Genomic DNA, 16113 nt, shown 5'->3' on the forward strand with positions numbered 1-16113 from the left:
AAGTACAATCATCTTTTACACATTTTGTAACCCAGCATATAACAATGAAATTACAGAAAATAAGGGGATAATGCAACTTGTTGGAATAAGCCAGTTCACAGTTCCAATCTGAGCATGTGCAGTTTAAGGTCATTGCAGACCTTCTCTTGAAATGGATTTGCAACTTAGGAATTTGAAACCTATATAGGGTTTCATGAAAACTATGTTATAAATGAACCAGGTGCAGATTGGTATTTACAGGTGAATGTGCATTCTTTTCAGCAACATCTAATAGCAAAGGCCATTTATGCAGCACTGAATTACCACTTCCTGCATGGCTGTTTTCATCTGCTCTTCTTGAAGACTATTCCATGTATTGCAAAGTCTGTGGTTGGAGAGGTCATTGCAGACTAGTGCTAAACTGTGAACTGGCTTTAATATTGCTAATGAAGAAATTCTCACCACAAGGATGTACTCACCTTGTTTTCGTCTTTACATCATCGTTCTGGTACGAGAGATGTTGGATGTAGCCTGCCGCGTGGGCAACGATGGCCTGGTTCTCGTGACCCAGGTAGTCAATCACTTCCTGTAGGTCAGGTGCCCTCCAATCACCTGTTAAGAGGTCAAGGGTCAGAGGAGAGAGATATTGGAGGACACTGACAAGAGGAGATGAGTATGAAGAGTCATCTAGTGAACAAGAAGAGCAAAGGAGTTGGATTCACAATTTTCTTTGCCCCCATCCCCTTCAGCATTTTATCTACTGTATATGCCATATATTTCGCGAGTCTAAATTTTCGCGAATGGCGACTTCCCAATGATTTCGCGAGTGGTTAAATTCGCGATCGTGGAGTCCTGTACCGAGCAGAGAAATGTGTACGCGTACGTCACATATATATCAGGATCAGAGTCAATATTTGCGTGTGTTTTTAATCTCGCACAAAGCAGCTGACTCACGAAATTCGCGAAAATAAAAACCTCGCAAAAAATTCAGCGTATACAGTAATTCAGTGAACAAGAAGAGCAAAGTAGTTGGATTCACAACTTTCTTTGACCCCACCCCCTTCAGCATTTTATATATCTATCTATATGTAATATATCTCTCTCTCTCTTTCTGTTTCTCAATGTATTCTATCCCACAAGCTTTTTTTTTTATTTTTGCTGATTTGTTCATTCTAGGTCTCTTTCTTTATATTTCTCCTGCACTGTTTGTATTTTTCTATCTATCATCTCCAGTTCATTTTAATTCTTTCCTTTTCTCTTCTATCTCGTTTTCCCTCATTAATTCCCTCTTTTCTTCAATCATCTTTTTTCTTTTCTACTTGTCTTTCTTTCCTTCTAACTCTTCATCTCTCTCTTCCTTGTTTTCATTTTCTTTTTTTTTTCTTTTTTTTTCTCTCACTCTTCTCTTCATGGATTTTTTGTTCTTTCCCCTTTCATTTCTAGATTGTAAATATTTGTATATTTACAAATCATTTACATTGGCAAAAGTTAGACACATATCACATTTGTTCTACTTGGCACGAGAGAAAAAAACACAATGAAGACAAGAACAGGACAACTAACAACATCTGACCATTTGATCGAGGTGAAAACAGTGTTCCTTGTACACCGCATACACTCAACACAAAACACAGGACCGGTAACTTAATGCTGAAACACCATCTTGCGATTCTATTTTTTTGTTTCAGCTTCTACCCTATATCTTTCTACCTCTCAATATCACTGAACATGATAATAGAGCCAGCATCTATTTTAGTACTTTCTCCCATTACAAAACCTGATCAATGTGGATGGCACACCTCAAAATAACTGTCACTTTTCATACAGCACTACAAACTTATCACCTGCATCTACCCCGAGAAGTAATAGTTGACAAAATATTTCTCATACACAGGTGTATATAAAATATATACGAAATACATTGTAACATACAAGTTTTGACCATCATGTATACAAAGAGAGTGTGTGTACGTGAACAAAATTCACTTTTACACAAAGTGAGACAAAGCAATGAATGTTACATACTGACAAGGATTACACATATATGGACAATCATAGATTAAGAAACATCTACTAGAACTTGATTATATCATTTAAGAATATCGACATTACAATTTGTGTATGTATTTGTGGATCATGCAGCAATACCATACCATACAATTGTATAAATGGACATAACTGAGGATAAACAGTTTTTGATGTGACCAGGGCCCCGTCTTTGTAAAGCCTTCAAATCAATCACAAGTCCCCAAATCACTTGCAACGTGCATTGCAGCTCACAAGAAACTTGTGATTGATTTCTATCACAAGTCTTTGTAAGACAGGCCCCAGTACACAATGTATATTGACATTTTGAGTATGATTAAAAACTTTGTGACATGACAATGGCTCTTGCATAGCCCATGAATGAATAAATGAATAAAAATAGTGTATATAGGCATAAATATGACAAATATGATTGTCATATGAACATATGAACGTTCCCAAGTACGATATATCTTACTGTGTTTAATACATTGTACTTCTTAATCTGCTGTCCTTCCAAGTGTATGCTTCATATTAATGTCTGTATAATACAGTGGTCATGGGTTTGTTTTTTTTTACTTCACTGTTTAATACTAATAGATCCTTATCATGCTTTGGAAATTATCTCATTACTGGGGGAAAACAATATGAACCTGCAAATGACTTCCAGTAAATTGAGGTGATCCAAAGAAGATTACATGCAAGTTTAATTCAGCTTTGGTTTTATTTTTATCTTTTTTTCTTCTTTTTGAGGGGGAAGGGGCATTGAACCTATCTTGCTTTGGCAGATTCCATATAAAAATGTTCTAATTACTGGCAGAAAGTAATAAGTTTAGCTGTGATTGATCTGAAGAGGTATGGGTCTGGCAAACAGTAATTGCCCTCTGACAAAATGCAAACATGGGAATATGATAACAGCGGAGCAAAATGTGTGTCAACTACATAATTAGTTACATTTTGGACTGTCAATGTTATGATGACTCCATTATATCTAGTATAAAAAGTTGCGCTTAGAAACTGAGGATGAACTTTAAAGGACAAGTTCACCTTCATAAACATAAGGATTGAGAGAATGCAACAATATTAGTAGAACACATCAGTGAAAGTTTGAGGAAAATTGGACAATCGATGCAAAAGTTATGAATTTTTAAAATTTTTGTGTTGGAACCGCTGGATGAGGAGACTACTACAGCTTGTGAGTCATGTATGCGTACAACAGTATAAAGAAAATGTAAAGAAAATTCAACATATTTTCACTTTTTTCGCATAATAAAAGAACACTTGACTTGCCTCTTTCTAAAGGCAGGGGGAATAATATTACCCATAACATTTGTCGGTAACGAGTCGGGGGAATGTGTACTTTTTTCAAAAGATGAAATTTTGTGAAATTCTCTTTATATTTTCCTTTTCCACATTGTTGTACGCATGTGACATCTAAGTTATTCACACACTGCAGTAGTCTTCTCATCCAGCGGTTACTGCACAAAAACTTCAAAAATTCATAACTTTTGAACGGATTGTCCGATTTTCCTCAAACTTTCAATGTGTTCTACTAATATTGCTACATTCTCTCAATCCTTATGTTTATGAAGGTGAACTTGTCCTTTAAGGATCACTGTGTGAAGTACAAAAGAGAACAAGTGCACTGTTGTACAATTAAAGTGTGCTTAGCATTCAGTTTTTCTTTCAAAATGCTAATCAATTGCATTTGACTGAAAAAAAACCCTCAAAATCATATAATGCCTTATTTTAAATTACCATTCACTAATTAATTAAAAACACCTGACTGATTTAAAAAGCTTTCATAATATGCTCTATCTTTCACTTGGCAGTGGTGTGCAAATTTCAAAACTGCAATGTGGTCTCTTTTTTGTTGCACCAACGCAATTAATAATTGCAGATATAGGGCCCTTCATGCTGATATTACTGCAATCACTGTGTACAATAATGTAGCAACCCAATGAAGATGAGACAAAATAATATAGATGACTACATCCATGCTACATGGCACAACTTTAACAGAACAGATACTTTGAGCATGCAATGACAAGGCAATGCATTTAAAAATAAAACAGACAGTAGCAACCAGATTTTGATACAAAGACAGACAATGCTAGTACTCTCCACTCAGCATGCAAACATTTGTGTTGTACAATGCATTTGAAGGGCACAATGACAGCAGAGTACTGAAACTGGGGGCTTGTCCGGGAAGCAGAGCTTGTATAGTGAAAGACATACATAGACACTGGGGGCTTGTCCGGATAGTAAAGCTTTGTATACAATGATATGAAAAAAGCAATGGTGCACATTGTCTCCATAAAGGGGACTATGGTACCTTCACTGCGGCTACCGAGAGAAGATTTGGAAGACTTTCGGGATAACCTGTCAGGATGGTGGTGGTGGTGGTGGTGATGGTGGCCCAAGCGGTATTTGTGGGGCCAGAAAATGTATTGCGCTGCATTTGCAATGTTCGAATGAAAATGGTACACAATAAAGAACTCGCAAAGAATCACAGTTGTGTGATTACTACACGACCAACAATGGAAAAAACAAAACAAGAGCAAAACCATAGAAAGAACATAAAGGAGAAATTGACGGAAACAAAGATGTATTATAATTAGTAAGACATAGACAATTATATGATGGATGGCAAGTTTCATGGAGCTAACTCAGGCAAAGAGAACACTAAATGAACATGGCACTAACACTGTATATTGTGACTTTTCTTTCATCTTTTTTTTTTCTCATTGGGCAACTTGTGAAGTTTAAACATGATTGAAAGATACATTGTAGCAAGGTTGAACGAACAATAACATAGATGTGATGAATACTAAAAGTCAGTTAAAGTTAAGTGGTTTTTTTTCTCTCTCTCTTTCTCTGCACAAAATGCACTCTTTACCACTCTCACTTTATTTTTCAGCTCTTAGGCTATCGAATGGAGAACCCAAAAGACAAATGCAACAAATCAATAAATAAATCTATGGAGAATGTCAATGTCATAAAGGTAAAAGGGCTTTTTGGCAAGAATAGGCATTTTACTACTTCCTTTTCCAGTGCTTGTGGATACTTCAACAATATATGGCATACTTTATCATTAATGCCAACAAAGAGAAATCATGCATATATACAGCTGATGCATTTCAATCAAGGCTTTCACAATAAGTTCTTATTTTGTACATTATCATCATCAAAGTGTCCTCAGATATTTTCTTAATACTCTGCCTCTTACTCTTTTTGATGTACAAGTTTGAGGAAAGGAATTCAACCTTTTATTTGACATTTGTGTTTCAATTTTGCTTGTTTTTTGTTTTCATTTGTGTGTGTGTTTTTTTTTTGTTTTTTGTTTTTTGTTTTTGTTGTTGTGTTGTTGTTGTTGTTGGTTTTTTTTTTTGTTTTTGTTTTTTTTTGGGGGGGGGGGTTGTTGTTGTTTATCAATCTTCCTTGAGGGCAGAAGCCAGGAAATTCATGAAGACATGACGTTGAAGATAGGTATGTTACTTTGTTTTATTGTTTGTTTTATTGCGCATGATTTTTATTTTATTTCTTTTTGTGTTTTAAAAGATAGCAGAATGTTTTCTCTTTATGAATACACACTCATATTCCACAACAAAAGAATCCACATGTAATGATGTTGTTTGGTTATCTTCAGACAAAAACACAGTGACAATGTTAAGACAGACAGAGGACTGATTATGAACTCGACTGCGGCAACATTAATAATGATAACTTTGTCAGAAAACACAAGAGATAATGAGAACACAAGAGAACTGATCCCCTGCAGCAACGTTTCATGATTTCACTTACTTTATACTGCACAACTTTCTAGCTGATGAAAAGAATAGCGTAATTTGCTAGCAGTGATCTTGGGTGGAATGAGTAGATAGATTGCTGTTTCTACTACGTGGAATGTTGACTAGTATGGGAATTTGTGTCGCCAATAGCAATAGCTCTTCATTACAAGGTTTCACAATTTTTCACAATCTATTAACTGACAGCAGACAATTGTCCTCACTTTTTTCGATTAAAAAAAAAATGAAATATGAATTTCAAAGCCTTCCTGCTCCAGAAAAATATTGAGTTACAGAACAATCCTGTAACTCACACATTTCTCATATCTCTATTATTCAAAGTGTCTGACTTTCCACTTAGTTCAAGATTAAAATGCTTCTTTTGAATACTATCCTAAACACATGCAAAACATGTGACATATTGTGAATAATTGTATTCTCTTTTCTTTTCCTTTCTTTTTGTCTTGAAAATTTGTACTAGTTATCTTCTGTCATTTTTCTATCACTCTCTCTGAAGTATTTTTGAATATATTTGTTTTGGCTTTTTTCCATTTTTATTCTAATTTTTGAAAATACTGTGAATGTTTGCAACGAAAGGCTACCACACATTTCAAGAGCGGGTGACACAAGGATGTCAACACTGAACATGACAAACTCACAAATCCCCTTCCTAAAAGATTATCATCCCTGCCTACCAGTACCTTTCTCATTTGGTTCTATAAACTCTAGGTGTGATAATCGACTCTCCAACTCCTCCGCAGCTGACACATAAGTCTCTGGTGATGGAGAAGCAATCACAAAAATGGATACCAAAACAAGAAATGTTTGGAGCAAGGCTAATGAAGTGGTTGTCAGTCCTCTACTAATATTACCATTATGTAATTATCTTTCAACATCACACACACACAAACACACACACTTTCTCTCTCTCTCTCTGTCTTTCTAGCCTTAATGTGTACATAAAATTTAAATGCACAATTCAGAGGTATCATTGCAATTGTTTGAACAGAATTATCTTGCATTTAAAAAGAAAAAAAATACATCTTGGGAAAAAAAGAGCTAGTCTATTAAAGACCACAATAATCAACATGGAAACCAAAGCATGTGCTAACTTGCATGATAAAAGCTTGACTGGGACCTTCAAAAACTTGATTTTGAAAAAGAACAACGGGCTGATGACTGAAACCTTTATCACACTGAAAGATGACCACTCATAAGCACAGACATCAGCCAACATATGACTTTCCCTATGCACGTGTTCAGGTTTATGCAGCCTGCACTGAGGTTCGCCATTTTTCACTCTGTTTTTGCTTTTTCAGAACTTGGAAGCAAGACATAATATACATGTATCACAGCTTTTATGATTTGTTTTCTTTTGTTTTGTTTATTTCTTTTTTGATGTTGTTTCTTTTATTTTATTTTGAAAAAGAATATTAGTTCTGACAGCCTCCCTGAAAAGCGATTTGTCAGATCAAACCAACATACAGGGGATAAATGTTTGCATCAATAGAAAAAAAATAAAAATCTTCACAAAACATCGAAATTCACCCTTCTTGAGGATACCACAAAAAAAAAAACCCTCTACAGACAAAAGAAGACATATTGTCTATTTCCCTTCACCATGCTTCATGGTCATAACTGACAAATTTATTCTCTTTACAGTAGATTCATCCCCTTGGTGGACCTCACTATATTAAAGCTAGAGATGACACAAACTTTGCTTACCTTTCTCGGTGGGAATAAAAGGGTCAAAGTTTCTTGTTCTCTCCAGTGTCCCCACCGATGACCTCTCTTCCACTTCCGGGTCACGACCCCTGGCCTCTGGGTGGTACTCGTCGTACGGTTGTCGAGATGCGGCGTATGGATCTTCTTCTGAACATACACATAGGAGAAAGACAAGTGTGGAGCAAACTTTAGCATGTTCCAATTGCCTGGCTAAACTGCACTGATTTGATAGCTATCAGAAAGTGTGGTTTACTATGCCGCGATGTCCTTTGCATACACTGAATGAGTAGTATGGCAAGATGGATGAAATAAGGATTTAAAATATATCACTGCTTGTCAAATTACATCATACACTCAAATGTTTTGACGCGAATACGCCTCAAGTTTTGTATGAAAGTTGCTTTACATCTTAACTAGTCAGGCCAAACTACAGTTAAGTTCATCTTTTTTTTAGCGGCAGTGCAAATGGATGTAAGGGTGATTTTGAGCCAACATCAGTGTGTATGCATGGAAATGAGCAGCCTCAATCCAGTAAGCGCTTTCTCATAGTCTGCAAGCCTGTGTTGTATCTCTTCCAAGAAATGAGCCACATCGACGCAGAGTGCCCTGTCAAAATTTGCCAATAAACCATTATATCATGGTTTGGCTTCTTAAAGCCATACTTCGCCATATTCCCCTCTAACAACAGTTGGAGATGATCGGCAGTCATTTCCCAGAAATGTTGACTCATATACCAATTCCTCCTAGTCTTTAATCCAGTCCCTTCAGCTTGTACTTTGAACCCTGAAAATAACGCCTTGATGACACACTCAAACTTTGAACCTCAAGACGAGGATGGCCCACCTCCAAAACTGAATATTGACTCTCATACCGGGGCAATGTTTACTTATCTCCACAACCGTACATCCAATGACTTGCTTTCCTCGCCGATCAGCACAGATGCATGCATGGTCAGATACAGGTAGTGGCTGTCAGTCACTGAATATTCCATAATCTCTCTAACAATTGGGACCTGCATTGCCTGATTTGCACATTGGACAGTGGCAGTGTTATGAAGAATGCCAAAAGTGTATCTTCGAACTTTAATACGATACAAGGAAATGTTTGTGTTGAGAATAATTGAATTGCACCGAGTGCCCCTGAATCAGTTTGACAAATTTTTTGGACCATTGCTGCCATAGCCACATCCCTAATTCTACGCATCTATGTGGTATCCCTCCAAACTTGTCATATCGGCAAATAACACTGAAAATGTCATTGATAGAAAATGCATTGTGTGTGTAAATATTATTAATGGTAAACACACAGTCCCATCAGGACTTCAATACACTTGCACACAAGTATCACTATTTAAAAGCAGTGGGACAAATAGCATTCATACATTAGACTTTGGAACACGACATATTTACTTCCACTGAGCAAATTGGGGAAAACCTCACAGCATGAAGAGCACAATAGCTGTACCAATCAAAGCTGCAAGAAACCACATCAGTTGAGATAACCAAGGCACAGAAACCCCCCCCCCCCCCACACTTTAATATCATAGCAGTAAAGTACTACAGCTGTAAATAGCAAAATTTTGCTGACTAGAGACACACGGCATGATAATCACTTCTGTACTAGCAGAAAGATACATCAACATTTATATCAAACAGATAACGGCAGGTACTTGTAGTTGTTCCACGACAACAGAGATGATGGCATGTTATCTCGGAATCTTAGATGCGGCGAGCTGAAAATTGTAAAACTAAGAGCATTATCAAGTTTCGACTGCACAAAAGAGAAACTACATGCTGCCACTAACAATATAAATGCTTGGCAACATGAAGACTATGAAGTATTTGACATCAATAGATATGATGGAAAGCACTTTAACACATACTTGTATTTACAGTTTAAGGTATGTCAAGTGGTTCAGACTCCTCAAATTATGCAAGAAGCTGTGTCAACATATCGACAATCAATCAGTGATATCAGGCTACTGGGAATAGGACAATTGTTACAAACATCTCTTAATAATCTTACCTTTGTACTACATACTCCATCAAACACATTGCCTCATGTATACTGCTGTTAAATCATTGATTTTCAAGTTCGTGGCACGTTGGTTCTGCCCGTAAAGTTTTACTAATGCATCATTTCACACTGCAAAGTTAAGTGATCCATCTCTGTGTGAAAGATGATAATTTGATGAAAGCCAGAAATACATTGTAGACAGTCAAGTGACAGACTAACTGCAAAAATGAAAGTTAGGGTGTGTTAAAAACAAGAAGAGAAAGTAGGACAGAAATTGTGACCTCTTATTATGTCTCAAGACATCAACTATGTTATAGTTGATGGCAACCTAGTATATGTCCTCAGTAAAGTCAATGGAAATTTCAAATGTCAATAGGCATCTGGTTTTTATACTTGTGAGCTTCATTTTGAAGGCAAGGCAGATTCTGCACACTCCAGACAGCAACCATTTTCCATTAACTCTTTGAGGAATAAAATTAGACCACAAGGATGTACATCTATTTACACTGACAGTATTTATTGTATTATCTTCCTAGTTTTATTTGAACAGTACACAATATACTTTATCATAATCATGCTTGTTTTATCTTCTTTTGTACATTCATATGATTTATGATAGTATGAATGATGTAACGTATCATGATGTATGTATCTTGCTCATTTTCTGTTTCTCACAGTGCCATATGTAGGCTATCTTTTCTAGGTACACATACACTGAGAGCTTTAGAAGAGTTGGCCATTACCGATGTGTTGGCTCAGTGAGTAGAGCGGCTGCCCTCACAATCGGGAGGTCGTGGGTTCAAACCCCGGCCGCGTCATACCAAAAGACGTTAAAAGATGGGAGTTGCTGCTACCTTGTTTGCCGTTCAACAGTTGAAAAGGTTAGAGCAACGTCGATCTGGCGCTGCTCAGTGGCTGCCGGGCCCACGATCAATTGGGCAAAATGAATTTCCATTCTTGGACAATAAAATTTGTTTATATCCAAAGCAATTATATTAAAAAAAAATAAATAAATAAAATTATCAGTTGATTATCAAATTTTGCCGAAGAGTGAGAAAGAGTACCATGGTGATCAAGTCACAGTCTTTTGGTACAGTAGCTGTTTGGGTTGGAAAAAGAAGCCATCATGGCTGGCAACAATGTGTTCACAAAATATGATATTTGGGCCAGGTGAGGTTGTTTAGAACCAGTTTCAATGGCAATGAATTGCTATGACTGGCTATGACATCACATTTTCATACAGTATCATTTCATTTCAAAGACAGAAAGAACAGATGCCCCTTTGATAGAAATCATGACAAACATTTTGTATGTATTGTACAGTGACATTGGAGACTTCCTGATTACAATTCACAAAGGTACAAATGTCTGGTTTAAATCTAATCCATGGATTAGGTAAATTTTGATGGCATTAATGTGCATAACATACTGTCCATGAAAAGGGATAACCCAAAATGAATGCATGCTGATACATGCATGTGAAAGGGACAAGTTCTATTAGTGCCTATTTCATGCTTGTTTGTAATAGTCCAAAGCCTATTCTAAAACATGGATTTGATTGCAACAATCTCTGTGAATTTGGTATAAGACTCGAGTGACTCTGAGACAAAGTAGAGGGGGTATGTGCATGTGTGAGATTATATGTGACCGTGCACCTCAAAACGAACACAAAGTCGCACACACTGAATTTGCGTGAGGAATGAAAATAAGTGAAATGGGTCAACCTAGCTGAACTTGACTTTTTCATATTTTCTGAAAGAGCGGGTCTTCTTTTACATTATGCTAAAATTTGGTATCATAAAACGAGCAGGAAAGTGTATTTTTTTAGCAGTTTATCTCGAACATTCTACTGGTAGAATAGGGTGATTAGGTGTGTCTTTAGAATCCCTTTTTCATTTCTGAAAAACCTTGTCCACACTCTTCACTTTCAACTGTAATAACTTTTGAAAGGATAGTGCTACTGCTTTGAAAGTTGGCATTAATTATGGACAGAATGCGTTAATGACGCATGCTTAATTTCAGTTTAATCTAATTATCTCTTCATTGTTGTTACTCTGGTGGTTTACTTCCTGTTTTTTGTCCCATTCATCGCACAGCCAGCACGGTTTGGTAAAGATTAAGCGCTTGAATAGACACTGTACTTCAGAGCCTCTTTTCTCAGTTCTCACTTTTCCTTAGTTTGTGCTTTCTTGCCAATATTTAGATAGGTTAGGAGAGTCCATTTGATTTGAGTTATACATCATTTCAAAGCTTAAAGTCTGCTCTTTCAGAATAAGGTCTTAACTAAAAATTCATGTCTGGCGACTTTTTGTTTGTTTTGAGGTGCAGGGTCACATATGTGAGATTGAAAGTAGGGTACACACAGCTCAAAAGGGTGTATTAATTCCACTGCAGTTTTTCAAAGTGCTTAAACCAAAAAAAAAAAAAGTAGCACACTCAAAAAAGAACAAGGAAAAAAGAAGTATTAGACACCTATTTATAAGACATTATGGTTAGCGAACCATTATGATAATAGCGAACAGTGAGAGGGACAGGTGAATTGGACACGAAACTGTTGCCTGAAAATGTGTCAGAGTGATAAATGTATTCATGAGAACAACAAAAACAAAGACAGGACCAGATGTCTTGATTATATTCCTTGATGTGGTGTAGGTCAAAGGTCACCGCAACAGAAATAGAGGGAGAAAATTGAAGGTTAAAGGTCACATGTAGTGTGGGTTGAGATTCACATCAAACTGTGAATAAAACACACGGCAGCCTCGTTTCGGCATACTTTGGCCGGCGCTGGACGACGTGGGACGCGGATGGTCATAGTTGTCACGCGGATTCACGCCCGGGGTGGCTGGCGGGGCCTGCCCCACCTCCTCCGCGGGGGCAGGCTCCGGGTCGAGGTCAGAGGTCAAGGGATAGTCATCCCAAGGGTTGCCATAGTCGTCCACACCTGATTGGTGGGGAGCTTGAATGGGGGAAATGACTGGGATAAAGGCAATGGGAGGGGTCATGCACAGGAAAGGTTTGAGGTAGCTTTAGGATCTAGGGGAAACTCCACTCTGCATTTTACACATACACATATTTCCATTCAACTTTGATAAAATTTTGCTTTTCTCACATGAATATTAACCCATTGAGGACGAGTCCTGAGTATACTCGGGCAAGGGTCTATGGCAAATGATTGTTGCAGCAAAATCAAACCGTCCTCAACCAACAGGATAAAACTGTAAGTAAACCTTATGCACCAAATCATTCTAGAGTTGCATCAATTTCAGCAATGGTGATGTTTTATTTGTAATGATTTTGTTGTTGTTGATAAGTCTGCCGAAGAGATGCAAAGTGATGACATCAAGATCTTGAGTAATTAATTTGCATATTAATACCATGTATTTCTATGCAGCTGTATGTGATTGTGGCAGATACACATGTACTTCTCCCTTGTGAGAATAGGTAAAACTTCAGAATTCAACATTTCATCTTCATTTCTGCAATTTCAGTGTAAGGATACAGTACAGTCACTGTTCACTGTCTTTCCTTCCATTTGTTTTGTTTTGTTTTTTAGTTTGTTTTTGTTTTATTTCATCACAGCTGCAACCTTGCGCAGTTAGTGGAGTTTACCTTTTGAGCATGCACAGAAGGATCTCATTCTACTGGGGAACTACAGCTACAGACAGTTTATGAGGTGAAGCACATGCCATGCATTGGGTTTACAGACAGCACTATCTACAAAAAGTTTTGCATGCAGAAAAATATATTTTCTATGGAAAAGAATAATGTCTCCTATAGGAACTCTCTGAATAAAGAAGGGATACTCTACATCGACTACAGATCAGTTCAAAGCAGCTCAGTTGATACCTCAAGACAGTTCATTGACTGCTCTGTTTGTTTTGGTCCTTTTAAAATAATGAGGGGACTACCATTTGGGAGGAAGTTAATACGCCAAGGAAATTGTGCTTCACGACAGCAGTATAGAGGAAACACAATGTAGTTTATACAGCAACAGGTCCTTGACATTTGAGCATATATCCAGAACAGTATCATGGAAGCGACATTTGTCGAAACATGAATGTTAGCAAAAAAACATATATATAAATCTTCATCGCAGGACCACAGCAACATGTGAATAGCACATGTTGTTTTGAGGAGAAATATCAGTTATCTTAGTGGATTCTTTGACAATTCCTTTGACTTCTTACTGACACATGTTTGAGGTAATGTGTTGGTTCCTCTGCTTTCTCAAAGTGGAAAGTCAAGTGCTCTTTCGTATTTGCTGGAAATATGAATAGTATGTTGAATTGGCATCACTGACACTTTAAAAGTTGATAACCTTTGAACAGGTTGTCTGATTTTCCTCAAACTCTTTACTGATGTGCTCTACTACTATTGCTGTATTCACTCATTCCACGCTAATATTTGGGTGAACTTGTCCTTTAACCAGAGCACTCCACAAGTCAGCAACAAACTACCCTAGCACTCTGCATCCTCTTCACTACAAACTTCCATTTTCTCCTTCCGATGCCATTTATGTACCTGCCGGGGGCGGGGTGGGTGAGTAGTCCCTGTAGCCAGCCGATGACTGGTAGGGGTTCTCCTGCTTGGGGGCAAACTCCTTGTAGCCGGGCGAGGCCTGGTACGGGTCCTCCATCTTGGAGATGCTGCCGTAGGGGTTCGGTGCGATCGGGGAGGGCGATCGGTAGGAGTCTTCCACCGCTGCCGGGCCGTCGTATCTGGGTGGGGCAGGTCGGTAGGAGACGGGGAGAAGGTAGAAATTGTTTGATGGAGGAACAACGATGATCACTACATTTACTGTCTTGTATAATAGAGAGGACCGAGGTCTGCAGACAAACGAGCAAGATGATGCCTGAGGGGTGGTAGCACTCCAAAAGCATTCAAGGGAATTCCGATTGCAACATTCATTATCAGTTTCATTAATTACAAGCATTTTAAGTTTAACCATAAAATGGCCGGGGGAGAACCAAAATCCGCCCCCTCGATGTTTCACGCTATAATTCTGTGACGCCAGGCCTCATCACAAGGCTTTTTGACTTTCTTTGTTCAAGTCTCGCACAACATTTGAGATGAAATTTGCCCCCCTCTGGTTTCAGCATAGCCAAAATAGCCCAGCCTGATTAGGGTTAAAGAGGCTGGGGGAGAAATTCCCCTCCCCCTTTAGAATACCCTCCCCCCCCCCCCCCCCCCCAAACAAAGAAACAAAAAACAAACACCCTTTGCTTTTTTTTTTCTAATAATCATCACCACAATCACAATTAAAATCCTCTCTAGCGTTATTTTGGCCATTATCACCTTTTTACTTTAACTTTCTTTATCCTTACCCTAATCTTTACTTCAGCGCATCTACCGGTGTATCTTTGTTCCCTTTCTCATCATCACCATCACCACCATCATCATAATTATCCTCATAATCTTCACCACCATCATCATCTTTATCACAATCATCATCATCAAGGAAACTTGATTGTACTGTTATCAGGTTCCACTTTTATAACTTCAGATTGTTTCCTTTTCTCACATGCCATCCCCACTTTTCATAGATTTTATGAGAATAAAATACTTCAATTACCTAGTTGAATGTTCTATTTTGTGTTTTGCTTTCGATACTACATTGCAACCAGTGTCAAAATGGCATTTTTTGGCCCGAAGTCACGAAGGTTGTGCAATCTCTGTCCAAGGTTTAAACCACGGACAAAGACCACAATTTGTATGGGGCACCATGTATCGCATATATATGTATTTCGTTATGAAATGACCATTTCATAACAAAATGAAAATTCTGTCGACAAAACGACTGATTTCGAAACGAAATAGGCCATGCAGTACTTGGCACCCCATACAAAACTATGTTCTTTGTCCATGGTTTAAACCATGGGCAAAGATTCACCACCTTCGTGAATTCGGGCCTTTGAGTACTAAAGTTAGGTTATAGTTACTCACCTATCTCTGCTGCCATAAGGATCCTCCCTCTCTATCTCTTTGGGGTTGATGTCACGGTAGTCATCTCTGGGCGGGTTCTCCGTGTAGCCGTAGCCTCGGCCGTCGTCGGAGGGCGGGTAATCCTGGTAGTTCGAGTGCTGGGGGCTACCATAGTTAGAGTGGCTCCCATAGTCCTTTGCGAGAAATTATACCGATACCATCATCAGAGTGAACTCTTTTAATCCTCACCACCCAATCCCCAACTTTACATGTCATTGACGCCCCCTGCAACATCCCTCTCAGCACTACAAATCAATTTGCTGAGCCTAGATAACATTGGTGACACTAAACTATACACAGCCCAGTGGCTGTAAAAAAGTGACAGGGCTGTACCAGGGTGGTGCACAAAAGCAAAGCGAACACAAGGCAAACATGGTGATCACATTGAGTTTTGATGCTTGACATTACTTTGGTCACCTCAGACTCAGTAAAGACAATCTTCATTAATTAGACTTCAGTTCTATTCTATCGATATTGACAAACACGATTCACGACTTTAAATACCAAAAATGAAGATTATACAATGTATGCAGCGTGTGCAAACGGTACATCGTCTTTCACTGACGGCCATTTTGAATTATCAGAGTCACAAGTGATA

General features: G+C 38.1%; 1 protein-coding gene across 1 annotated transcript in view; it reads right to left on the reverse strand.

Moving 5' to 3' along the window:
- Nucleotides 1-14247, reverse strand: part of LOC139708395 (catenin delta-2-like) — a 41184-nt gene extending 26937 nt beyond the window's left edge. Inside the window, exons 1-3 of the mRNA XM_071620348.1 lie at nucleotides 14055-14247; nucleotides 7518-7664; nucleotides 459-591 (exon numbers count right to left, since the gene is read on the reverse strand). Of these exons, the coding sequence (XP_071476449.1) occupies nucleotides 459-591; nucleotides 7518-7664; nucleotides 14055-14169 (395 nt within the window). The 5' untranslated portion in view covers nucleotides 14170-14247. The remainder of the gene's footprint in view (nucleotides 1-458; nucleotides 592-7517; nucleotides 7665-14054) is intronic.
- Nucleotides 14248-16113: the final 1866 nt, after the last annotated feature.

The sequence above is a fragment of the Diadema antillarum genome, unplaced genomic scaffold, assembly GCF_040938485.1.
Source record: "Diadema antillarum isolate AM-2024a unplaced genomic scaffold, OU_Dant_1.0 seq00001332_RagTag, whole genome shotgun sequence".
NCBI classification, from domain to species: Eukaryota; Metazoa; Echinodermata; class Echinoidea; order Diadematoida; family Diadematidae; genus Diadema; species Diadema antillarum.